The 27,305-nt window shown below is 48.9% G+C and overlaps 1 protein-coding gene across 1 annotated transcript in view; it reads right to left on the minus strand.

Annotated features, from left to right (window-relative positions):
* Nucleotides 1-1,352: 1,352 nt before the first annotated feature.
* LOC142573170 (cytochrome P450 3A24-like) overlaps nucleotides 1,353-27,305 on the minus strand; it is a 97,933-nt gene continuing 71,980 nt past the window's right edge. The window contains exons 9-14 of the mRNA XM_075682739.1: nucleotides 26,518-26,638; nucleotides 24,692-24,852; nucleotides 14,345-14,436; nucleotides 13,428-13,571; nucleotides 12,858-13,020; nucleotides 1,353-3,128 (exon numbers count right to left, since the gene is read on the minus strand). Of these exons, the coding sequence (XP_075538854.1) occupies nucleotides 3,048-3,128; nucleotides 12,858-13,020; nucleotides 13,428-13,571; nucleotides 14,345-14,436; nucleotides 24,692-24,852; nucleotides 26,518-26,638 (762 nt within the window). The 3' untranslated portion in view covers nucleotides 1,353-3,047. The remainder of the gene's footprint in view (nucleotides 3,129-12,857; nucleotides 13,021-13,427; nucleotides 13,572-14,344; nucleotides 14,437-24,691; nucleotides 24,853-26,517; nucleotides 26,639-27,305) is intronic.

Raw genomic sequence — 27,305 nt, forward strand, 5'->3', positions numbered from 1 at the left:
GGAAAAGAAACCAGCCATGAGTAACTACTTAAGAGGAAAAAACGAAATCAATAAAGAAACAATTTATGATAACTCAAAGGGAGCCTCATTACTTTTCGAAGCGAGATCTGGATGCCTTAGAAAACGCACCTATAAAGCGAGATATAGTAAGGAAGAAGCATGTGCTTGCTGCGGTATACCTAGGGAAACTATGCAGCATGTTTTATTTGAATGTGAAGACGTCTGCCCAGCAGTCGATTTAGGCACCACTGGCCTCCTTGAAGCCCTTGGGTTCAGCGAGAGCAGTGGAAAAGTAAACATGTCCGCAAAAGAGATTGTCATAAGAGGCGATTGAAAGACTGGTGGAAGAAAAGCAGGGAAATGACAAAAACCAGAGACGTACAAAAGCAAAGTTCGTAATAGGGGATCAAAAAATTTAGTTGTGGGAGTTCATCGTGTGTCCTTTTTCTTTCTTTCTTTTTATCTAGGTACGACATTAGACAGTATAATAGCAAGAGCTTGGTGGCGCAACCCACCGCCCCGTTCCAAAGGGGATGCTCGTAACATCCATCCATCATCCGCTCCGCTCCGCTACACGTATAACTAAAGCGTGAAAATCGCCCGCCGCTCCGCTGTGGCTTAGCGGGGCAACTAGGAGTGAAGCGTACCGTAAAGACGCTCGACTAAAACACTCTACTGTATGCGGCACTCCACAGCGCACTGCCTTCGTACAAAATGAAAGCGGCCGCGCAGCGTACGGTGAGCAGTGATAACGACTTTTTTATTAAATAGAACTGTTGTTGTTGTTCTGTAACGACGAGTCGTCGACTCCTGGCGACGTCATGAATATATGAACTTTTGTGATATCTGTTGCTTAAGCTCACTGGGACGTTTCCGAGTGACCTGGGGAATTAATCTAACCACCTCATGCATTGGCGATCCCGTTTGCTTTGACCCTCGCAATATCTCTTGCCATATTCCCACTTGACGCGCTTATGTGCCGCCCCTAGGCGATATGCCAGCAGTGATACCCCCACTGGCAGGGGTCTACTACCGTTGGACAGACCCCAGGAACAGGGCGACACCAAGTGGCTTTTTCGGGCTGTAAAGTTGTTCCAGCTGGTGTTCACAAAGGCGTCGCTTTAGCGACTGGACGCCGCGAGCAGGAAAGCAGTGGCAAACTACTGCATCATCAACTGTCAAGAAAACACCATGAGCAAATAGAACTAGCAATAATCAGATGGCAGACGCTTTTTCCGAAAAATACGTGGACTGCGGTTGCCAAACTAAACTACATATTGTACGTTTTTTTCTTACGCAGCAAAGTACAACAGAAATAAAACAAAGAAACAAAAAGTGTTGGAGCAGTAAAAGTAGTAGTATAAGACTTTTATTCAGCCGAAAATTATAGGCCGAGCATATTGACAGCCTGGGTGGCCAGTCGACGCTTTTCTTCTTCACCTTCATCGCCAAGCCAGTCGAGCCAGGTGGTGATGGAAAGGGAAGGGGGAGGATATGAACTTGATTGCTGAGCAGCCGGACAGTAGAATAGGCAATGGGATAGGTATGCATAAGTAGAAGGGCAGTAGGGACAAGAGGACTCGGAGAGATAGCGATAGAGAAAGAGGCGGGAAGGGGTAAGCAGTGCATTCATTTGGATGTGCCGCAGAAGGCGAGCCTCCGGCACAGTGAGTGATGGATGAGGGGAAGGGTAGAGGAGCTTGTCGAGACGGAGATGGAGGTAAACTCACTTGATAGTGCGGCGCAGAGAGAGTCCCCCAGAATCCTCCGAGGGCCTGGCCAAGGGGATCAACGGTGTCCGGTTAAAAACGTCACGGGAGAGCTGATGGGCCAGCTCATTGCCGTCAATCCCCGGATGCCCAGGGACCCAGCGTAGGAAAACGGTGGAAGGTTGAAGTGCGGAGACCGCTCGTTCGACCTCCTGTTGGAGTGAATGGTGTAGGGTGCGGTTTTGTATGTGGGGAATGGCGGCTTGGGAGTTGGTGTATATCGTGTACTCTGGGAGCGAGGGAAGGGAGGGAAATGATTGTAGGGCATGTACAATGGGAAGGACCTCGAGAGAGAGTGCGTCCGGAGGGTGTAGGCACGGCCCACTCGTGTGAGTTTCAGGTGCTGGGAGGTGGGGATGGTAGATTGCGTAGCCGCAGGAACCTCGAGGAGCTATGAAAGAGGCATCCGTGTAGGCTACTGCCTGGGTAGTAAAGAGGGGGGAACGATGGTGCGCGGCCGCGTGACGACGGCCACATGCAGGACAGTGGACATATTGGACGGGAGGGGGAGGATGCGGAGATTGGGAGCAGGGGTGGGTTTTGGAGAGGTAAAGGTGGAAACAGAAATGGGAGAGATACCCGCCTGGGCCAGTAACCACTGACCCTGACGGGTAAGAGAAAGCCGGGCAAGCTGGGAGTCACGGTGGAGAGAGAGAAGATAACGAAGAGGATGGAAGAGTCCTGTGGCAAAGAACTTAGCAGTAGAGGTGGTGATAGGGAGGTTGAGAGCTGCCTTGTACAGGCCCACAAGGGCGGTCTCGGATGTGTTAAGCTGAATGTGGGTGAAGGAAACGTAAGGTACAAAGTACAGGAACTTGTTGAGGGCGAGCGCATGGGCAACTCCGCACGCATGAGCCTCGTGGAGGCCCGAGCGCCGAGTGACCACGCGCCGCAGGAGGTGAGTTGCCGAGTGACAGGTCCTGACAGCGTGGTGGAGGGCTTGCACATTCTTGGCTGCATGCAACGGGAAGCCAACAACTTTGCATTGGGGGACAGTAAGAATGGGAGAGCAGAAAAGATGGAGGGAGATTAGGGCGTTGTGCGAGCGCTCGTATGAGGAGTAGTCAAGAAGAATCTCGGATTTCAGTAGAAGAACACAACTACAACGGCCAAGGTGTTAGCTTAGTTCGGGGTTCCTGTGCAACAGTAAACAAGCCACGCCCGGCCATCTTTAGCTTATTAGAGCGTCACATTTTAACAGCAGCACTGAAATATTTCCGCAGATTCCAGCGCCAGGCGTGTCGACTTTCTGAGCCACCGAGCAGCAACTAGCGCCGACTAGCGGTCCCTTTGCCTGACGCCCACGATGAGATCCTTGGGCTGCAGAATACCGAAGCCAGTCTTGTACTCCACGGGATCCTGCGCAGTTGAGGTAGTACCACAGTTAGCCGTGGCGCAGGGCTGGCAAAGATACTCAGCAACTGTATTATGATACGGTACAAGATACTTGGTCAACGTGTATTTTAGATAGAAATATGAGACACTACCGCAATACTACCGCAATCCAATACGATATTTTCCATTTGTATCTCAAGATACTCCGATACATTTGCAAATTTCTTATTATAGATCTGTGTAATGTAGCAACAAACGCGTAGGCACAATAATGTTTGCTTGGAAATTTCGTAACTCCGAACAACATTGTTTGATTTGAATTAAATGTCTGCTAGTGTCTTAAAATTTGTCTTTCTTGCTCTAAGTATATCAAAGTATAATATACCAATTCCGAAACAATTTATTGGGGTTGCTTTGGGTGCTGAACCTGAAAGTTCTTTATATGCTGCGCTATCGACGGTTTTTGCTTGTCGTTATTGTAATTGATGGGATTCGCTGCTTTGTTTGCCGGCTAGCTAGCGGTGTCGCCATATAATTACAAGACTGTTAGTACCAAGCCTCTGCACCATGACGCAAATACGGCTGTGGAGTTTTACGTTGTCCGGAAGCGTATTACCGTTTACGCAATGCCGGATGCCCGGACAGGCTTACAACAGCAACAACGCAGGTAGCGACATTTCTTCTGACGCATCGTGTATACAGAGAGCACATGAAGCTGCAATGACCGCTCAAATTCTACATACCTACTGGCGTACAGCGTTCTTCAGCGACAGCGACATGTTCATTAAGGTGCAATCCTTTTACGATTTTTTCTACAAGAAAACTTGTGCAGCCCAACGACATTTCGTACGTATTGTAACCTACTTAGTAAGGGGGAAATGAGACGTTTACCCAAACGTAACTAAGTGCTACATACGAAACTCATACGGGTTCCTCGAAAGAAAAGCCTCGCAGTTGAAGAAGAATTCGTCCTGGTCAAACTCTTGCCTTTACTTCGAGTTGTTGACAAATTCGACTTCGCCCTGCCATCTGCTGCTAGCCGCCTGGTTAGCTCGGATGGTAGAGCGGCCGCCCCGGGAAGCGGTAGTCCCGGGTTCGAGTTCCGGAACAGGGCTCTTCAACTGCGAGGCTTTTCTTTTGAGGAGCCCGTATGGGTTTCCTTTGTAACACTTAGCCACGTTTGGATGGACGTATCATTTACCCTTATTACTTCTCTCCACTTCGCGGGTTTCCGCAGAACAATTATATCAAAGTATTGTAACGTAGCCCAAAAAAATTTACTTTGGTGCTTGCGAGCAACAATCACGTATACGCAATATAGCCGCATTATGCACAAGTCTCATAGAAGCAATGCCATACATGCTTTCTTTCACAAGAGTCAAACTTACAGCCACGAGATCCTTCAAATCGCAGATGTGCGAAAGCCACTAGATGCAAGACAACCCCATTCTTGCATTCTTCAGACTTCGTAACAAGACACCACACAAAAGAAAATTCGATAACTGAACTACAGGGGCACCACAATTTGCGAGAAAGGTGCCAAACTCACTGGCATGCGCGGCACAGTGCCTGGGCTGGGAACAAGTGTCGTGGCACCGATGCAACTGAAAACAAAAATCAAGAAAACGAAAGGCCGCTTGCGCGCAGACTTTCGCGCTCTTGTTTTTGTCGAGACGGCGCCAGTGCCACCGCGTGACTGTGCACCGCCAAAAGGGAAGCGCATACCTCATCGCCTGTCCTCGCTGGAGGGTTCTGGCGGAAGGATATAAGTCCCTGCTTTTTTTTTTTTCGGGTGGCTTAGTGGCAGCATTATCAGCTTGAGAAGCGGAGTTCAGCCAACGTTTGCAGTTTCACATGGGGATGCTGCGTTAGCCAGTCTCTTGTATCTTAAGGTACACGATACATTATTTCATGTATCGGAAGTGCAGATACTGATACACGTCTTGCCACACATATGATACAGCTACAAGGTACCTAAAGAGCATCTGAGATAGTCGACAGATTTAGGTTAGGGGACGCAAGCGGCTTGCGTCCCCTAACCTAAAGCTTTCCAGTATCTAAGGTACATGCATCTTCGATACTGCCCAGCACTGCCATGGCGGTACTTGCTGCGTGCTGTATTGCTGTCTTCATGACAACCAAGCGCCTCCCAGTTGGACGACGACAGCGAGAGAGATACAAGCACCAATTGTATGTTGCAGATGTTAGCCTGCCTGATCGTCCGCCACGCTGCTGCTGGTGGTGGACGACATTTATGGTATACGCAGTGATCACATGACCACATAATCAACACTAAAATCACAGGCACAGGGCCACGTGGATAATAAAAATATATTTTTTTTAAATTTTGATAAAGCCTGTGGGCTTCAGAACGCCAGCGGCGCTTTCGTGGCGGGTAAAGCTCGGGGGGTGCTTTGCCGTGGGTCGAGAATGTACCACAGCTCCAAGCTCGAGCAATGCTAGAAGTGTAGTTCTGCTTTCAAGATTGCCCCTCTGGCAAGTAGCGACAGCAATTACACAGAACATGCTGCAAGTCCCACAGGAGCGTTACACGCGGACGAGTCGGACACGCAGGAGCACGCGGACGAGTCTGTTGAATTAGGCATTTAAAGTAATTCGCGTAGGAGACGTTAAGTATGACGTGGTGAACGCACGCTTGGTCTTGCCTACTGGCGACTGCAAATAAGTGCTCGCCCCTTGGTAGCCGGGCCGAGAAATTGCCTATCCAGGTTCAAATACTCAGCCAAAGAGGGCCTCCTATAGCGTCATGAACTGAATAACTCGTAGCTCTCAAAAAGTCGTGATACCGCCATGCACAAGCCCGAAAATAACAAAGAATGCGGATTTCGAAAGACTTGTACCGTTATGCGTGTCATCGTGGTCGAAAGACAGCAATGTTGGATTTCAGCTTTTCGCGGAAAAAGCAGGCGACACGCATCGGAGAGCGACTTGGATAAGGAATCTCGCATTGGGGAAAGGTGACGACTGATACTATGCCGCTTTTTTCGAAACACTTCTCTCGCGACTTCTTTTCTTCCCGGGGAGCAGAACATTCGTTTCATTATCTTTCTGGCGTTTCAAATTGCGGAGTGTGCTTTCCTTAGGCCGGGGCTTTAATAAATTATCGCGATGTACGTTTAAGCTTCCGTTGGTTTTCTTTGTTTATATCTTTCTTGCCCAGAATTAGTGTAACTAATGCTTTGAGCAACAGGAATATTTTCGCTGATGTATTTTTTGCCTGCAGGAACGGTAGCAGGGATGATAACTGCCTCGGAAGGTCCGATGTTGATCATGACGCATGTTATGCCGCGAGGCGACATATCGCTTTTGCAGCATGCTTTAGTTTAGCGGTGCAAGCATAATATACTATTTTCTCATTCAAGGCATCAAGTTGTCAGTTTATTTGCTGGCAAATAAATTATGAAGCAGCGGCAAACAGCGCTCGTTAGAGCTATGGGGCTCGCCCAGCGCCGCTAGTTTGCTTTCCGGCACTGGGCGCATAGCTATTAATTCCATTACAACTAGTTCAGTTGATTTCCGAATCATTCATTTGCACTAATACAAGTGACTTTGCCTGCACGACAACCCCCGCAAATTTTGGAAACCATTTGGAAGCAACTCAACCGATTGGTTGTTATTCCCTTCCGTCCGAGAATTTCTACAGGCGGCCTTTTTCTGCTGTGTTCACAAACCTGAGCCCTACCTCGAACAAGCACCAGTAGTTGGACGTAGAGGACCTTATTACACATATCAGCTAACTACAAAAAGAAGGTGCGGCCGCGACTTACAAACGGAACTGTCATCTGTTTTTTTCTCGAGACACATACACCAGGTAACGTTACAGGTGTGAACCTCAGTGCAGAATATTCATATTCAAGGGGCGTCGCCAGGGGGGGGGGGGAGGCTTATGGGGCTTCAGCCCCTCCCCCCCGAAATCGTTTCGTGCTGTCGCGCGCCGCCGACCAAAACAACCCCCGGCGCCGGAAATCATGCTGGATTTCGTCTAGAATGTCTTTTTCACGCTCGAAAAGACATTTCGGCGCGAACATTGCGAAATTGGGCTGCATTTCGCGGCAACGCCCATGCACCGGGAGTCACATATCGTAACGCAAGGAGCTCAGGCATGAGATCACAGAGTTTCAAGGGCGTTTTGATGGCCAGCGGGCTCGTCTCGGCATCTCGCGAAGGCCACGGAATCTACAGAGCGCACGGATTTCAATTCTGAAACTTTATGGGTATACAAAGTCCTCAGAAACTTTTGATGCGAGAGGTGCACTGACATTTCCAAAGTCGTGTTTTATATTTTCCCCTCTGGAACTTTGCGGGTTTAATGTTGTTATAAACATTTGACGTGAAAGGTTCATTGACTTTCCTAAAGTCGTACATAGGATCAAACGAGACAAGTCAAATCAACACACTATTAGACAAGTTGACAATGCACGCAGTGAGGTCCGATGAAGCGAAGCGTTCTGGTGGTTTATTTGTGCCATTATGTCACAGAAAAGAACATCAACATTTTGTTCACCTGCGCCAAAGCATCCATGTCAAGACACTAAAGCCAGGAAAGGTGACTACGATCTTATTATTCTACTTTTACTTCTCTTCGCGAGGACACATTGAGCCTCTTCAATTTTCTTATTTTTTTCTCGCTAACCGCGGGATGCCGGAACCAGCCAGAGCGCGTGCGTTTATCTCGTGCTGCCCCGACCACTGCGCGGCGCACTTCGATGCGCGTTCGTTTTTCTCTGGCCGAGTGGATTTTGGCCTCGCATAGCTTTGGACGCTTTCTGGCTAGCAGACGAGAAAAAGACACATTGCAAGGTCGCTCGTCGCCATCACTGCGGGGACTCGATGGATTGCAACGCGTTCGCTTGCGTGCAACCTCTCAGCAAAATTTGGGTCTCGCCGGTGTAGAATCCCGAGCAGTATGCTTATGGTTCTCTGTGGACCAAGCGTCTCATGTTTTCTTCGATATTCCTTCGGTGGCCACATTAGGTGCCCAAAGCAGGCATTCGATTATGGCCAACATGGTTTCCTTGCATTCTTCTTTTTTCATTTCCATGCCCCCGCCCCACAAAAGAAAAAAAAAGGCATTGCTGTGGCGCAGCAAATTGTCGCAAGGTGAAAGTTAAATTTTATTACTTCTTCTTTTGCGAAAGGCAATGGGCCACGGCATGCTTCAGTTGCCAGATACTCTCATTATATTATTGCAATAGCAATTATATAGACACTCTAGGCGCATTCCTGCCGCCGACGTCGCCCTCATGTTCCGTATAAAGTCCAAGGGCGATAACATAGTGACCGCGCGCCGACTGCTGTATATGCGAGTGAAAGCGTAAGGGAAAAAAGTCACATATACAGTGACTTTTTTCTTACACACGTAGATTTATTGGAGCCTTATACGTATATCTAAATATCTTTTTGCGAGGTACTGTGTATACGTGCAATGAACTTTGTTTCAGTGGCACTTTTTTGCCCTTTGTCAAGCTTTATCTTCGCATTTGTATATTCCAGTCTATCTTCGCATTTCTCACGTACGAGAGTGAGTCAAATGAAAGTGAGCCTACCCACCCCGCTCAATAATGGTTCGGTTCATAATGTGCGAGGCGTGCGTTTGGTACAGAGCCATCTGTCATTTACAAAAAGTGACACGCAGATGTGAGCATAAAGGTTCTTTAAAGGGCCCCTCACCAGGTCTTGCCATTTTGAGCTGACAAGCGCAGAGCATACATTGCGTGATAACGATCGTGTCTACAAAGTATAACATCGCTACGCACCGCGGAAAGATCTGAAATTTCAAACCGGACGCCGTTTTCCCTTCTCCTCGCGGCCGCCGCGCTCTAAACCGGAGGATGACATACCCGTGTACCTGCGCCTGCGTACTGGTGTCCGCAGCGTGACGTCGCTCGGGGTGACACGTGACTTCAACAATTATTCAAGACAACATCTATTATCAGTGTGATCTGTTGCTCGAATTGACGAATTGAAGTTTAGAGAAATAATAAAACACACAAACGGAATGTCTGCGTGTTTTTTGTTTTACTTCGCATCGAAGCAAGAGAGATGTACTTCCGCTTCGTCTGCTTGTTCCCACGGTCGTGCGGTCACGTGTGCAGGTACTGAAACTATGCCATTTTCTACCGCATTCCAGCGCGTGATCATGTTCTGCGATCCGCTTGTTCTGCCTCAGTATTCGTGTAGCATTGAATTATACCGCTAGTCATGTGTCCTTGTGCACAGCGCGCAAAATCGTGCGCTGTGCGAAACGATACCAGCTCGCGCGCAACGCCGCCAGCGAAAGTGCTCGGCGCAAAAAAAAAGCGAGGAAAAAAAAAGTGAAAAAGCATGACGTATGTGTCATGCGATCTTCGAGGTCCGGCATGGGGGAACGCAGGGAAAGAATTTCGCTTGCGGAGGCTCGATGGGGCGAGTGGAGAGAGAGTCTCACTATGCAGTGGAGCTCGCCACCTGAAATCATGGGTTCGCGGCACTGAAATATTTCTATCTCGGCAATTAATGAGCCGACTTGAAAAATTTTTGTGGCAGAACGCTTCCTAGAGGACACGTAACAACTTCCAGCGTATAACCAAAATTTTCTATGCGGCCTGGTAAGGGGCCCTTTAATGCCCTCGTACACTGGGTTGCACTTCGTTTTGTGGCATAGGGGACACTCCAAAATGTAACAGCCTGCTGTCTGAGGTTTTTGGCAGCTGAAGATGTTTCCCAAAAAGAAATTAGCCACCTTATGGCTGCCATGCACACTGAACATTGCATTTGATTGGCCACTGTGAAGCGGTGGAGGAAACGGCTCAAAGGACGTGAATGTTGCAAAGACGATTCAAGATAGTGCCAAAGCCACCGTGCAATCTCCCCAACACAATTGCAAAGGCTGATTAGACAAGAACGGTGGATAAGCATCGATGAATTGGCAGGGCGTGTAAACATCAGTCACGGTTCGGTCCACAACATAATTCATGAACATCTGGGTTATCGGAGCTTGCATGTGTGCGCAATGGACGTCCAAGATTTTTTTTTTGGGGGGGGGGGGAGGGGGGGTTTTACGTGCCAAAGTCCAAGATTTTGAACCACCACCAGAAAACGGAGAGGCTTGGCGCTGCCTTGACTCATCTAATCCGGTACCACAATGAGAGTGACGACTTTTTGTCTGCAGTTGGACCCGGGGACGAATCATTGTGATACTGCTACGAGCCTGAAACACGACGACAAAGCTTACATTGGAAACATCTGAATTCACCACCCTCAAAGAAAGCAAAGGCAGTCGTTTCGGCCGAAAAGGTTTTCTTGACTTTGTTTTTTGGTTGTCAGCGGCCATTTGCTAAACCTGGAGAGACTATCAATCGTTTCTGATATTGTAAAACGTCGGATCGGCTGCGTGTCCCAATCAAGAACAAACGATGTGGAAAATTGAGGAATGGGGTCATGTTGCTCCACGACAATGCCCGTCCTCACGAGGCTGATGTGGTTAACACAAAACTAGCAAAGTTCAAGTGGGAAACGCTGCAACATCCGCCATACAGCCCAGACCTGTCGCACTGTGACTTCCATATTCTGGAGCATTTGAAACAAACAGCTCAAGGAAACCAGATTCGTGTCGGACGATGACGTGAATGAGTCAGTTACAGACTTTTTGAAGCAACAACGCAAGCAGTTTCATTTCACTCGCCCGCGCATATTTTGCAGAACTCCTGCTTTTTATACGTGCTCTCTGTTGCAAATTTAATTTCGGCGCAATTACTCACAATACACGACTGATGACAGCAGCTCCTGCGCAATAAATTCTAACAAAGGACAGCGTCATCGAGATTTTCCCCTGGTCGTTGCATATGCATAAAAATGTGAACAGGGTTCTTGAAAGACACAGGGAGAAAGATGCAAACGAGCGAAATGCACGGAGGTTAACAAAGTTTCATTAAAATCTTTGTCCTCAGCTTGTTCATTTCATGGCCTTCACACTTTTCACATCAGCGGCATGCACTGCTTCGATGGTTTTAAACTGATATAATTCTAAACTTCGTGTGATATTTTCTTTACGTAATAAATAGAGAGAAAACATGAAAGCGTTTATATAAGTTATTTTGAGCACAATTTTTGAGACATACGAGTATATTCTTTTATGAAGAAATTCATATTTTACTTGACGATGTGTAGCTTTCGAAAAGTAGTTTGCAACATATTTTGCAATGGCAATGCAGTTATCGTTAATATATTTGATACCTCGACAAATTCTATAAAGAAGAGGCCATAAAAGGAGGCCGAGCTGCTGCCTGAGCCCCCTTCCCCCCCCCCTCGAACAAATTTCTGGCTACGCCATTGCCGTATTAAGCTTCTGGAAGGAACAAAGACGTTACTGCCTATGTATCGTGGGATGCTGTGTGTGATAAACTGCAACACGAGTCATAGTACGGAGTTGCCTATAAAGGTCGAAAAAACTCCAGTATCGTACTTATACCAGCGAACAGAGGAGCACGTGTCATTACCATATGTACGCTCTTTAACATCGAAGAAGCTTTCAATGATTTCGCACGTGGGGCCTTACTGAGATATGTTTGTATACGCTTTCATAGTCGCGTTCACAAATATATCTGCCAAGTATAAACAGAATTCATGGTACAACGATGAATAAACTCCATCTAACCTCCTTGTCTTTCATTCCCTCTCTATATCTTCTTTGTGGCAAATATAATCACGGAGACGTCACGGCACACAACGTATTGCGCTGTGTCCCGCAGTTCGGACATACTGTGACATTTGTAGCGACGGTTTTACACGTCCTCGCGCTTTGCAGCAGAGAGCTGCTCCGAAACCCACTTCAAGTGAACGGTGTAGCTACGTTCAGCTGCACTTGAAGCTTGTAGCAGTGTTTATAGTGCTTCGCACGCAGTGAAGACTCTCTTCTGCTTTCGCTGGCAAGCTGAGATCAAGGAAGAGCTAGCTCACAATCGCGGTGTAGTGATGTGTACGTTGTCTGTGTAATCTTATGCTGCACCCTAACCACCTACGGTAGCACTAGGGTGAACCTGTCACCAGGCAAACATCCGCAGCACCACTGCTCAGTGGCTATGGTGTTGGGCTGCTGGGCACGAGGTCGCGGGATCGAATCCCGACCACGGCGGCCGCATTTCGATGGGGGCGAAATGCGAAAACACCCGTGTACTTAGATGTAAATGCACGTTAAAGAACCCCAGGAGGTCCAAATTTCCAGAGTCCCCCACTACGGCGTGACTCGTAATCAGAAAGTGGTTTTGGCACGTAAAACCCCATAATTTAATTTTTTTTCATCCGCAGCGCCACTACAAAACGCGCGCGCGCGCGCGCGCGCGCGCGTGTGTGTGTGTGTGTGTGTGTGTGTGTGTGTGTGTGTGTGTGTGTGTGTGTGTGTGTGTGTGTGTGTGTGTGTGTGTGTGTGTGTGTGTGTGTGTGTGTGTGTGTGTGTGTGTGTGTGTGTGTGTGTGTGTGTGTGTGTGTGTGTGTGTGTGTGTGTGTGTGTGTGTGTGTGTGTGCGTGTGTGTGTGCGTGCGTGTGTGTGTGCGTGTGTGTGTGTGTGTGTCTGTGTGTGTCTGTGTGTGTGTGCGTGTGTGTGTGCGTGTGTGTGTGTGTGTGTGTGTGTGTGTGTGTGTGTGTGTGTGTGTGTGTGTGTGTGTGTGTGCGTGTGTGCGCGCGTGCGCGTGCGTGCGTGCGTGCGTGCGTGCGTGCGTGCGTGAGAGAGAGAGAACACGATAAACATATCCATACCTTCGTCTTGGAGCACTTTACAAACTGCACGTTGTGGACTGCGTGGAGAAGGCAAGTCTTCACGATCTGAATAGCAAACCTCGAGCCGAGGCAGTTTCGTGGACCGGCACCAAAAGGAAGGTACGTATACGGGCGGATCGACTTGATATTTTCCTCGTTGAACCTGTGATGAATGATTTTTCAGTGTCAGTTCAGCTCACTACAAACGTTCTAATTTTGGCGGTTTTTATCTCACTGAAGATAAGTAGTTTTGTTAAAGCAGAAAACGAAATCCCAAACTCATTCCAAGCTTTTGTCCTAGAAAATCAACATTCATCAAATGGCCTGTCATAGGAGGTGATCGCTGAACGTTTTTTTCTGCACTTTTACCTGTATGCACATTACAATTTCTTATTTATCTCATGTACTAGAATTATCTAGTCTTTAGCTACCACGAAGATCTCGGTTGGACCTCTATACCAGAGCAGTTTCTTTGTCAAGCCGACGCGTTAAGCAATAGGCCCACTGTGTACCGCTCAGTATTTATTTTAAATTTACGAACCCTAAAATTAGAGCAACAACACAGCTTGCCTTTCAGGGTTGAAAACTTCAGGGTTTGGGAAGAACTCAGGGTCGTTGTGCATTTGCTGTATTGGTATTAAAATGTTGCAGCCTCGGGGAACCTTTATGCCGGTGTCTCCGACAATGTAATCCTCAGCAACAGACCTCTCGATCCTAAAGAGAAGAAGCAAAGCGCCATTGTGTGAGGCCCGTAGGTAACCGCCGGTACACCAGCTACTCTACCGTGAACCTAGGTACGGTGAACTTAGGAACGTCTTATTTGTCGCTGTAAGCGTCAAGCTTTGCGTGAAAATCAACAATATGTTCTTCAAGTTGCCTACATTCAGTGGTTTCTATTTTAGTAATCTCATATGTAATCAGAGAAGTGAAGCCTGACACTACTCGCAGCGACACCACTTAATGATGTTTCTGAACTATTTTCCAGGTCGCTCGGTAGCAGAATGAGCCACGATATTTAATGCACATTCGTGTTGCACCTGTCCCACTGCGCTGCAAAAAATTAAAAAAAACTAACACAGCAATACCATACGCGAAACACCAATTTACACTCGCCATATTTCGTTGACGCATAATTCAAGTACTTTTCTTTCTAGCATCGAGATTTTTAAATGGTAAACCTGATGACTCGCAAATTTTATTTCAATCTTACCACATGCTTCCGAAAGCCATTATGTAAAGTCCATGAGCAAATTTTTCGTCACATTCGTGTACAGCACACCACTCCTGGCGTTTTCTGATGCAAAAATACAAGCGCACGTCCTGTCATCTTTCATGTCCGTGTCAACATCCAGCGCTATGACTTCAATTGATGCAACGAACCAACTAGCCCAAAAATCTGCACTCCTGAAAAAAATAACTTCTTGTGCCTGCTAAACATCAGGTAGATTACAAAGCTGCTGCGTAGTGGTTGGACATGTGCACATTACCTCGGCGTTGGCGTCATGACTCGCAGCGTTTCCTGCACGATTCCGTCCAAGTATGAAAGTTTTGAAACTTCGTCATACGATGGCGAACTTCCCTGTGGTATTAAAAAGGAATGCGGTGAATGGGAACCGATTAGGGATCTGCGAAGGTTAACTGCCTAAACACATAAGATATTGTCCTTTTCAAGGCAAGAGGTTTATAAGAACGAATGGACGAAATGGCAGTGCTATTTGCTCCTAAGTTTTTGCCATCGGGTGTCCGACGTCCATAACTATATGTCCAGTGTCACGATCAAATGGCATCTACTTAGGCAATATTTCACAGGTTATTTCATAAGCATTATTGAATGACACGACAAAGTATATTTTTTATGTTCATACACAACAACAAGAAAACATATTCATACATCGAGGTCGGAAACATGGCAGTTATCAACATAGAGCCGCGAACGACTCTATAAGCTACCTATAAAAGTGTTATCGGTATTCCGCAGATAATCAGAACTCTGCATCCAGAACCATATTCCGCTGCACAAGGAACCTTGTGTGAACCTCGTACCTTCCGCAGTACTTGGGAGATGGAATATCTGGCATGCACAGTGGCAGTTCTGCTGCGTACTGCCAAAAGACCGACAGAATGACTCACGTGCTTCTCAGAAACACTCTCTGAGTCGGGCTGACTTCCTTGGCCAGTGCAGAGCTTCTCCGGCGCCCTTGACAGCCTATATCCTGCTCCAAGAAAGGGTCTGGCTACGCATATGAATCCACCTTTTTCCATGGCGTGACGGCGCATGCGCCCTGCCCTAGCTGATTAGTCGCGAAACGTTTTGGAAGAGTCGCGCGCGTTGCCGCGCGCAGGGAACTCCTCCGAAAAAAAAAGAAGTAAGCGCTCAGTCGCGCGATGCAGCAAACACTCGTGCGATGTACCGCGTTGAAACTCCACTGGTAGGTCGACGTCGTTGGGGTGCCGAAAACGTGCGTAGCGAAAGACGAAAGTCCACTTTGAAACTGAAAGTGGCCAGGCCTTCGTCCGAATGGTTCGGACTGCACCGTGAGCCAGGTAGTTGCCGCCTTTCATTGATAGCTAGCAAATTTGACGAAAAACCCGTGCGTTACAATTGGGCGACACTTAAAAACCTAACGTTGCTAATGAAGTCTTTTTGCAGCGTCGGCCCTCACTTGCTGATGCTGGCAGCGCGTGCCTGACTTCACGTACTCGTTTAAGGCGCGGTAACACTGGGTCAATACGAGACCGACAAGCGGCTCACGTCAAAGATTGACCGACTATTCAGTACATTACGTCGCTGAAAGCATTTTATCCTACCAGGCCGACAACGACGCAATCGGCGAGCGCGAGTTGTCGCAATGCGACGGGCTTTCTTGTCGACGGCACCTCAAAATCAGTGTGCCGACCATCGTTCGACCGAACCTTGCGCGACCGGCCATCGAACTGACAACGCGATAGCGACAGCGCCTTCGCTTGAATATACAATTAATCTCGCTGACAGTGAGTCAAAACATGCCTACGAAGTAGAAATTCACAAACTTCAATCCTATATAGCCGTGCAAGTCAAGTTTGAGCCAATGTTGATCCTGTTCAGCGAAGGTTAGGCCTAATGCCGTCGTGCTCGTGCACCTGCTATACCGGCGGACTTAAACTGAAATGTCAGCATTTAAGACGAAGGAAACTGCTCTGATAGTTTAGTTCTGTATTTGTCGATTTGAAATGAACTACACTTCACTTCGCACGGTGCATACACAATAAGGGGCAAGTGGCGACACAGCGCTGTGCCAACATCTGTACGTCACCGCACCGGGCTGCCGGTCGCATTCGCTACGTAGACGGTACGTGTACTTATGCTCCCACATTTCTCCATTCCAGAGATGTACTGTTTACTTCTGCGTCAAAGAGGAAACGACGGTACATTCGGTATACAGCAGCATAAACAACTGTCTCGCTCAGTTATACCAACGGTGTCAGTGATGGTATCCACGTTCTCGTGAAAGAAAAACACGGCCTAAAACTGAGCACCCAATTTATGCGAGCACAGTTTTCCCTAATCGAGTTTTATGGCACGCGCAAACTGTAAGTATGATGTAGTTAAAGAAAAGTGAGAATCAGAAATAAATTAACAGCCCGTAGTATGTTATCTGGATCACAGGTGTCATTGTTTAAGTGGCTCGGCCGCTCATGTTGACTCGTCTCAGGGTGGAACAACACATATGCGCAGATGTGTATGTTTTGATACGTTTTGACATTATCTCATATCAGCGATGCACCTTTTCCACAATACCTAACGCTAACAACGATCTGTGTCTGTAGATGCCGACGTAAACAAGTGCACCGCTCTGATAAATCCGGCGCGGAAGGCTAGAGTTGAAGACTTCTTGAATGTGCGAAATGTCTAAATAATGTTTAAAAACAACATAAGCGAGCTCCAAATGCAGAAATCAGCGACAACAAACTCCAAGGCATCAGTGTCGGCAAAGGGAAGTCAGCGTGCCTTTATCGGCCGCACTGTTTGCACAACAGCGCATTCAGGCCTGCTTAACCAGTAGTCATTAATTCAGTGCTTCATGGCTTCCAGGAACGGAAGCCAGGAAGCGCTTGGACGCGCGGCAGCGCACGTCCGAGCGCTTATTATTTCTTTTTTCGAGGCATTTTCCTGCGCGCGGCAACGCGCGACCTTTCCAAAAAGTTTCGCGACTAATCCGCTAGGGCAGGGCGCATGCGCCGTCGCGCCATGGAAACAGGCGGATTCATATTGTTTGGATCGCACCGCTGGTACGATCTGTTGGGAACTCGGCGCTGACGCCCGAGGTTGTACCTGGGTCGCAAGCCCCAAGGGTAGCGTTGGCCTGGCGGCCTGGGGTACAACTGGAAGCATCCGAAGGTCCCGGCAAAGCATGAGTCGACTGGTAACAACAAAACAACTTGTTTATTTTAACATCGCAAAGAGTTGGCGGTCAGGTTGACCGAAGTAGAGAGACGGGAGAGCACTTTACTCAACAGAAGAAATCGGAGCCCTCCTTTTTGGCGTCCGGGGGCAGCTGTTTTTATACTCTCGCAGTTGAGGGCAAGAAGGAACCCCTCAATAGACGAGCACGTGAATGTACAATGGGCTAATGGTGACGCACACTGTCGTAGCGCTGCCGGTCGGGCACAATGACTGGAATGAGAGGATGATCCCTGCTTTCGCATCGCCTGGTTCGGGCACAATGACTGGAATGAGAGGATGATCCCTGCTTTCGCATCGCCTGGTTCGGGCACAATGACTGGAAGGAGAGGGTGCCCCTGCTGTCGCATCGCCTGGTTCAGGCACAATGACTGGAAGGAGAGGGTGCCCCTGCTGTCGCATCGCCTGGTTCAGGCACAATGACTGGAAGGAGAGGGTGATCCTTTGCGGTCGCATCGCCGCAGTCGCGCCTGGAAACACCTGGCGGGGAGCGTTGCGGCGACGACGATCGGGCCAAAATGTCTGCCGCCCCGCCGCAGTCGCGCCGGCAAAACCACGTGTCGCAGGCGAAACGCAACAGACCGCCCCGCCGGGGAAAGGAGATCCCGATGGACAGGGGACTGCATCCGCTGTCCGGAGGGATGTCGCTCGATGATGCTCATAACCGAAGTCGGGCGTCCCTCGACGTTTCTTGAGCGCAGCGCACAGAGAAGGCCTCGTTCTCTCGTTCAGGTTCGCACGGGACACTGCAAAGTGACTTCGGGAGAGTTCACATTTTTGTTCTCGTTCCCGGCAAGCGTTAGAACTACGCTGAAACTCAACCGCTCAGTCAGCAAGCACGGCACAACCCTCACTAAGCCCTGCCAGGCTCTTTCCCCTTTTTATACCACTGCCTAGTTCCTTACAGTAGTCTAGCATCACTCAGAACGCGTCCACAAATTGAAAAATTGCACTAGAAAGCATATCATCACTTTGAAACACTAAACAAAAGCAATATGTTAAAAAAAATCCTGCCTCAGGAAGAAAAACATCAGTAACAAACAATTTTGAGGCTGATTCCTACGTTAGGGGCTTCGACTTAAGCCGTCGGCGTTACCGTTGAGACTCCCCTTTTTGTAACGCACCTCAAAGGAATATTGTTGTAAAGCGAGGCTCCAGCGCAGGAGGCGGCCATTTTTGGGAGAGATGGTCTGCAGCCATTGGAGAGGGCAGTGATCCGTCTCAATGATAAACCTCGAGCCGGCTAGATAGCATGACAATTTCTGAACGGCCCACACGAGACATGCACACTCTTTCTCGGTGGCGCTATACGCCTGCTCACGACTGGTCAGCTTACGACTAGCATACAGGACGGGGTGTTCTACTTCTCCCTTTTCCCGTTGGCACAGTACAACGCCCATGCCTCGCTCACTAGCATCGCACTGAACAATGAACCCTTTTGTATAGTCTGGCGAACGTAGCACAGGCTGGTTTGTTAGGGCACTCTTTAGGGCGCTAAAAGCTCTTTCCTTTGTCTCGTCCCAGACGACTGTTTGAGGCTCTGTCTTTCTTAGAGCATCCGTCAGGGGAGCCGCGATATCAGAGTACCTAGGGATGTACCTCTGATAGTAGCCGGCGACACCTAAGAACGACCGAATATCGGTCTTTGTGCGCGGTTGCGGAAAGTCTCGCACAGCGGCCACTTTTATTTCAGAGGGGCGGCGACGACCCTGACCAATCACGTGACCGAGGTAGACAACCTCGGCCTGTGCTAACTGGCACTTAGGAGCCTTGACTGTCAAGCCCGCTTCGCGCAGGCGGGTTAGCACTGCCCGCAAGTGTGCCATATGCTCAGACCAGGATGCGGAGAATATCGCTACGTCGTCTAGATACGGTAAAGCGAATTCTTGCTGTCCCCGCAACACTTTATCCATGAGGCTTGAAAAACAGTATGGCGCGTTCTTCAAACCAAAACTCAACACTTTAGGATGGAATGTTCCCATTGGTGAAATGAACGCCGCATACCTACTAGCCTCTTCTGTAAGTGGAACCTGCCAATAACCCCTGACAAGATCTAGGGTGGAAATAAACTGAGCGCTACTAACTTTCTCAAGGCGCTCCTCGATGTTAGGGATCGGATAAATTTGATCCTTAGTGATGGAATTAAGCCTGCGGTAGTCGACGCAAGGACGAGGTTCCTTGCCCGGTACCTCAACTAAAATCAAAGGGGAGGTATAATCACTCTCACCTGCCTCAATAACACCGAGCTGTAGCATTTTCTTTACCTCAGCCTCCATAATATCGCTCTGGCGGGGTGACACCCGATACGCCTTGGATCGTACTGGCTCTGGGGAGGTAAGTTCTATATCATGAGTAAGTACAGAAGTCCTACCCGGCCTCTCAGAGAACAGACCTTGAAACTCTTGTAATAGCTGGTGTAGTACGGTTTTCTGCTCGGGCGACAGCGGTGCTTTACTGATAAGGTCACTAATGACTTGACCGGTGTCTTCCCTGTTCGTCACTGAGCCTAGTCCCGGAAGCTCGACCGGAAGCTCTTCAGGAACGTTTACCATCATGCACACCACTGCTTCCCTTTGTCTATAAGGTTTGAGCAGATTACAGTGGTAAACTTGCTGTGCTTTCCGCTTTCCTGGCAGACTTACCACGTAGTTAACGTCCGACAGTTTCTGAACAATTCGTGCTGGGCCCTCCCACTGCACGTCTAGTTTGTTGTTTAGCGATGTGCGCAATTTCATGACCTCATCGCCCACCTCAAAACGACGGGCCCTGGCGGTCCGATCATAATAAACCTTGGCCCTCTGCTGGGCCTTTGTCATTGCTTCACCTGACAACTCCTGTGCCCTTCTTAAGCGTTCGAGGAGCTTAAGTACGTACTCCACCACGACTGGGTCGTCGCCCCTACCTTCCCACGATTCTCGAAGCATGCGAAGCGGAGATCGAAGCGAGCGACCGTACACCAGTTCAGCTGGCGAAAACCCCGTAGCCGCATGCGGCGCGGTCCTTAAAGCAAACATCACCCCAGGCAGACACAGCTCCCAGTCAGTTCGATGTTCAAAACACAACGCTCTCAACACGCGCTTCATGACGGAGTGGAGCTTCTCAACGGAATTCGACTGTGGGTGGTATACTGAGCTGTGTAGCAGCTTTACCCCACACCTTTCGAGAAAAGTTGTCGTCAAAGCGCTAGTAAACACTGTGCCCTGATCTGATTGGATTTCCGCAGGGAAACCAACTCGCGCAAATATGGACAGTAGTGCATTAACTATCTCAACTGAGCTGAGTTCTTTAAGCGGCACTGCTTCAGGGAACTTTGTCGCTGGGCAGATCACAGTCAAAATGTGTCTGTACCCCGTGGCTGTTACCGGCAGAGGTCCCACTGTATCAATAACGAGCCGTCTAAAAGGCTCCGTAATGATAGGTACCAATTTCAACGGCGCCCTCGATTTGTCCCCTGGTTTGCCCACCCGCTGACAGGTGTCACATGACCTCACGAAGTGGTCTGCGTCCCGAAAACACCCTGGCCAATAGTACTCTTGCAAGAGACGGTCCTTAGTTTTCTTAACTCCTAGGTGTCCGGACCACGAACCCCCGTGCGTCAAGCGCAACAGATCCTGACGATAGCATTGAGGTACGATCAGCTGATCGAACTCCACTCCTCTTCGGTCTAAATACTTCCGGTACAGGACTCCACCTCTTTCCACAAAACGCGCATTTTTCCTGGCGATACCTTCCTTGACATTGCAGCGCACGTTTTCCAGGCTGCCATCCTTTTTTTGCTCGGCTATCAAAGCCGACCGGCTGACTTTTAGCAACCTATTAAGTCCGTCTGACGTAGGCACGATGAGCAAATCAGTAGATAGCTCTTCTAACTTTCCCGTGTCGGGCGTTTCCTCTCCAGTATCTGGCGCCTTTAACGTTACAGACTCAAGTTTATTCAGTTCGGGCGTGCTCTGAATATCAGCTTGCTGCGCCTCTGACCCTTTTTCGTTGTTTGATAACGTCGGCCCCGCAACTACCGCCTTTGCAGCGAGCTCCCGAACCTTCGACCTGGTTAAGGCCTGAACACTAGCTTCACCAAACAAAAGCCCCTTCTCCCGCAGGAGGTGATCGGACCTGTTTGAAAATAGGTACGGGTACTGGGGTGGCAGCATAGATGACACTGCCGCCTCTGTCTCAAGCGCTCCGAAAGGTCCTTCAATAAGCACCTTTGCTACTGGCAGACACACGCTATGAGCTTCCACGGCTTGCTTGATCCATGCGCACTCGCCCGTGAACATATGGGGTTCTACGTAAGACGGGTGAACTACATCCATCGTAGCTGCGGAATCGCGAAGCACTCGGCACTCTTTCCCGTTCACGAGGAGGTCTCGCATGTAAGGCTCGAGAAGCTTCATGTTCTCGTCAGTGCTGCCTATTGAAAAAAACACTACTTTTGGTGTTGTTTCCGGACACTGCGCCGAAAAGTGACCCGGCTTCTGGCACGTATAACAAACGCGCGCTTGCCTCATCTCGAACCGCTTTCTGCGTTCGGCTTCGGCTGCCGCCGTCTCCTTAGGTTCGGTCGCACTGCTTCCACTCGCATCCGCACTACGCGTGTTCCCCTTTGCTCTCATGGGTGTGAACTTCGGCCTCTCAAACTTCAAGCCAAATTCACCCTTTTGACCGTCCTTAGCTCCGCGAGCCCGACGCGTCACAAACTCCTCGGCTAGCTCAGCGGCTTTAGCCACCGTACAAACGTCTGGCCTATCCAAGACCCAGTATCGCACGTTCTCCGGTAACCGACTATAAAACTGTTCTAGCCCGAAGCACTGCAGAACTTTATCGTGGTCACCAAACGCTTTCTCTTCTTTGAGCCACTCCTGCATGTTCGACATAAGCCTATACGCAAACTCTGTATATGACTCACTTTTGCCTTTCTCATTTTCCCGAAACTTCCGACGGAACGCCTCCGCAGACAGCCGGTACTTTTTTAGAAGACTCGATTTCACTGTGTCGAAATCCTCTGCCTCCTCTCTATCCAAGCGAGCGACTACGTCGGCCGCCTCGCCGGGTAACAAAGTGAGCAAGCGCTGTGGCCACGTTTCCCGAGAGAACCCCTGCTTCTCGCACGTTCGCTCAAAGTTAACCAGGAACAAACCAATGTCCTCTCCAAGCTTAAACGGCCGCATCAGGTCAGTCATTTTGAACAATACGCGTTCTCCTGCACCGTGTGCCTGACTTCCATTACGAGCGCGTTCCATCTCTACCTCAAGACGCTTCATTTCCAAAGCGTGTTGACGGTCACGCTCTTGTTGCTCTCGCTCTTTCTGTTCTTTACGTTCACGCTCTTCTTTTTCTTTCTGTTCTTTACGTTCACGCTCTTCTTTTTCTTTCTGTTCTTTAAGTTCGCGCTCTTCTTTTTCTTTTTGCTCTTTAAGTTCGCGCTCCTGTCTTTTTGCAGTCTCCCTCTCTTCAATGGTCTCAAGGCATTCCGACAGCTCGTCATCCTCAGCCTCTAACTCAAGAATAGCCTTTATCAGTTCTGGTTTTCTGAGTTTGTCCGAGACCTCCAGACCCAACTCTTTTGCAAGCTCCAACAATTTCGGTTTGCGCAACGACTTCAAATCCATGGCTGCTCTGAATGCTGCTTTCTCTACTGCTTACTATTGTCTTGCCGCCAACTAACCCGGCAGCAACGACAACCACAATTACCAGCTCTGTTTCTGACACTAACAAAAGCCTGGCAAAGCTCAGAAGAAGAAAGTCCCGCACTCACCAAACCTCGCAGGCAGGAATTCCGCGCAGTCGTTCCGCTGCAGGCAACCAGTCATCACACAGGGCTCGTTGCACTGCTCCCGGATCGTCGTTGAGCTGCTCAGCATACAGTCAACTGCATCTCTTCGCTGCTGGCCTCCGTTGTCGCGATCTCACCGCTGGCAGACAGTTGTTTGAAGTCGGAGGCGATCTCACCGCTGGCCAACCAGATGTTTGGATCGCACCGCTGGTACGATCTGTTGGGAACTCGGCGCTGACGCCCGAGGTTGTACCTGGGTCGCAAGCCCCAAGGGTAGCGTTGGCCTGGCGGCCTGGGGTACAACTGGAAGCATCCGAAGGTCCCGGCAAAGCATGAGTCGACTGGTAACAACAAAACAACTTGGTTATTTTAACATCGCAAAGAGTTGGCGGTCAGGTTGACCGAAGTAGAGAGACGGGAGAGCACTTTACTCAACAGAAGAAATCGGAGCCCTCCTTTTTGGCGTCCGGGGGCAGCTGTTTTTATACTCTCGCAGTTGAGGGCAAGAAGGAACCCCTCAATAGACGAGCACGTGAATGTACAATGGGCTAATGGTGACGCACACTGTCGTAGCGCTGCCGGTCGGGCACAATGACTGGAATGAGAGGATGATCCCTGCTTTCGCATCGCCTGGTTCGGGCACAATGACTGGAAGGAGAGGGTGCCCCTGCTGTCGCATCGCCTGGTTCAGGCACAATGACTGGAAGGAGAGGGTGCCCCTGCTGTCGCATCGCCTGGTTCAGGCACAATGACTGGAAGGAGAGGGTGATCCTTTGCGGTCGCATCGCCGCAGTCGCGCCTGGAAACACCTGGCGGGGAGCGTTGCGGCGACGACGATCGGGCCAAAATGTCTGCCGCCCCGCCGCAGTCGCGCCGGCAAAACCACGTGTCGCAGGCGAAACGCAACAATATGCGTAGCCAGACCCTTTCTTGGAGGGCGCCGGAGAAGCTCTGCCCTGGCCGAGGAAGTCAGCCCGACTCAGAGAGTGTTCGGAGAAGCACGCGAGTCATTCTGTCGGTCTTTTGGCAGCACGCAGCAGGAGTCCCACTATGCATGCCAGATATTCCATCTCCCAAGTACTGCGGAAGGTACGAGGTGCACACAAGGTTCCTTGTGAAGCAGCAGAAGCTTGGTGTGGGCGAGTTGGTTTTGCAGACTTGATGAAAAGAGCGCTACGAAGACGCGGACTAAAAGAACAACATGTACGACGACAAGGCATCTTGTCCGTCGTACATGTTGTTCTTTTAGTCCGCGTCTTCGTAACCCTCTTTTCATTAAGGTTCCTTGTGCAGCGGAATATGGATCCGGATGCAAAGTTCTGATTATCTGCTGAATTGACCGATAATACTTTTATAGGTAGCACCAGAGAAGCCATTAATAAGGATTCGCGATCCACTAAACGAAAAACTGACGCGCACTCAACCTGGGCGCAGGTACACAAATCAACCAGCGAAAGCCCCGGCACCCTTCCAAGACGTTTCCGGCGGCGTGCGGCAGAGGGCAGCACATAAAAATGAAAAAGGCGGATTGAATCACATCAGCACGTGTAGGCTTCAAGATATCGCAGCCGATTTTCCAATCAGGACTAAGGGAGAGAGCGAGGACTATATTACACTCACGTGTTTCCGGAAGCACTCGTCGACTTCGGCTCGCAGTCTTTCCTGTATGTGCGGATTGATGGCCAGCTGGTAAGTGGCGAAGGATGCGGTGGTCGAGGCAGTGTCCTGGCCCGCCAGGAAAAAGAAGACGCACTGCGCCAACGCCTCTTCTTCGGTCAGATCTGGCGTTAACGATGCAGCATGGTGAAATTAAGAGTGGCTTGAGCAACTGTACCCCATTAAAGGTAACAGTGTGTCGCGTATCAGGCGAACAGGATTAGGTTTTAGGGAACATTGACGAAATACATTAGGAGGGTCTAGAACAAGGGTCTGGCTGAAAGCTGCAACATCGTTTGTTTGACTCCAATTTCTATTACAAATTCATCTACAACTTTCTTCTTCATAGACACCACTATGTTTTTTCGCCATAAGTTCACAACCAAGATTTTTCACAGGAACCAGGTTACTTATTACACTCCTTTTGAGAGAAACCCTGTGCACGTGTTTTATTTAATTGTTTATGCGTTCTGTTTAGTCGTGTTATTTTTATTCAGCCTGATAAACCACCCTTCCCCCACACAGAAGAACCCATCCTCGCATGCCGTCCTCATCACTGGTCAACCCAATTAAAAGAAGCCTGCGCACTTTGTTGGTAGCACGAGCCATATTGCACCACCGAGAAAATAAGAACTAAGTAATCAATTCGTTCAACCCACTGGCAGTTTCGCAGACTACCTAAACAACTTCGAAACGTGAGATTGTTGCTGCAGTGCTAAATTCCAATGGCAGTTTTGAAAGAACTGAAGCTAGAGCGCGAACTGCCAACGCGGACCCTGAGCGATTCTCCGGCCGAAATCGCCGGCGGGAACAGATGTTTCGGCTAACGACAATGTCGGCGGACTAAACTGAACGCAATGATAAATAATGCTACTCTTTTACCGGCCTTTGACTGGGATCCTCAATGTGACAAGAACCGGCAGCACCCGAGTAGTTCATGATTCGGCGGAAGCAATAGTTGTTGATTCATTGCACCCGCCGGGCTCTGTGGTCAAACACGGCGACCATATTTCGATGTGGCGTAAATGAAGAATTGTGACAGGCTCACACGGGTGGTCAAAATTGAGACGCGCAGCTCCGCTATGGGGTCCCTTATAGCCTTTGTATCACTTTGGGGCGTTCAACCCAATCAATCACAGTGATTGACATAATCTTATCTGCTTTATTCTACTTTAGAAAGTTACGACTCGGAAAGCAGCGTCTCCTATTTTATGGAAGCTGCCTCCAATCTTCGCACGAAATCGGTATCTATTCGTAGGAACCGCACAATGTCCCAGCATTTATTCAACAAATCCGGTGCGCGTACAGTTCTACTTCAAGCTTTTGTAGTAGACCAGGGGAAATATTTTGTAAGTTCCCACCTAGCGGACAAATCTATTTCGTCTGCTGTTCTGAATGGCGCGTCCGCAACAGCCAAGCGCCACAGCCAATCAGCACTTCAACAGCAGACGAAATGTCCACTAGGTGGGCCCTTACAGAATACCGTCCCAGATGTTTACCTAGTTTTGTAGCGTGCCTAAAATTTCTTTTTTCCTGAAAGCAGACAAATAGGTGCAATTTCGCCGTGACGAATGTCGTGTACGTTCGTATACGGTTGTACAATTAAGAGAGCCCCTGCTTTCACCGCGTTACTTTCAAAAGCATACTTAAAGCACGTGCTCTCCGCTGATGCCGCCGTGTGATCAAGCTTGCGGTCTGTTCTATGTCTGTCAAAATTATGCGTTTTGCGGAAGCCTGCGTTTCGAAACACGTATAAGGCAGTGCTATGTAGATCAAGGAACGGGTCTCACTTTTAACGTCTTGAGGCTTCATTGTAGAACTTTCATTCTCGGGATTCTCTTCGCCAGAGGCTGCATTTTCTTTCGAAACTTCTTTGGCATTCATCATCATTTGCAGAAAGTCTTCTTGTCGCTGCAGTTCAGAAGCAAAGCGTTCCAAACATAAACAATTCGCACATTTTGCCTAATGAGATAGGTTTCGGAGATTGAATAACTTCGCTTCAAGCAAGTAAGATAATAAAATGCTTAAAACTTGAAACCCATTGCTGGAAAGCCAGTTGTTTCTGCCTAAGCAGTACACAGCAAGAAAGCACGTAAAATAACATGAACTATCGAATATGCCTTCTTGCGCTCACAAAATATATTAGCATAGAAAATGTCAAAAATGCCAATTTTGAATTCCGTACTGGACATCGATGGGCGCTAACGTTACTTCAAAGTACAGGTGTTGTCCTATTTCATGTCATCTTAGTTAAAGAAGCGTTTACTAAAGTTGCAAGTTTGAGCAACTGGCAACTTTCGAATGCAAAGCATACACCTACTGCCCGGCCAGATGTTTCGAGCACTTATGACATAAGAAACGCTAGTTATAGGCAGTTGCAAGCTTCCGACACAGGCAGTTGTCAAAAATGCCGATTGTAGTATGCATGTTAAGAAATAAACTAAATTATGGGGTTTTACATGCCAAAGCAACTTTCTGAATAAGGGGCACGCCGCAGTGGGGGACTCCGGCAATTTCGACCACCTGGGGTTCCTTAACGTGCCCCTAAATCTAAGTCTGGTCTGCGCTTATCTATCCC

The sequence above is a fragment of the Dermacentor variabilis genome, chromosome 2 (genome assembly GCF_050947875.1).
Source record: "Dermacentor variabilis isolate Ectoservices chromosome 2, ASM5094787v1, whole genome shotgun sequence".
NCBI classification, from domain to species: Eukaryota; Metazoa; Arthropoda; class Arachnida; order Ixodida; family Ixodidae; genus Dermacentor; species Dermacentor variabilis.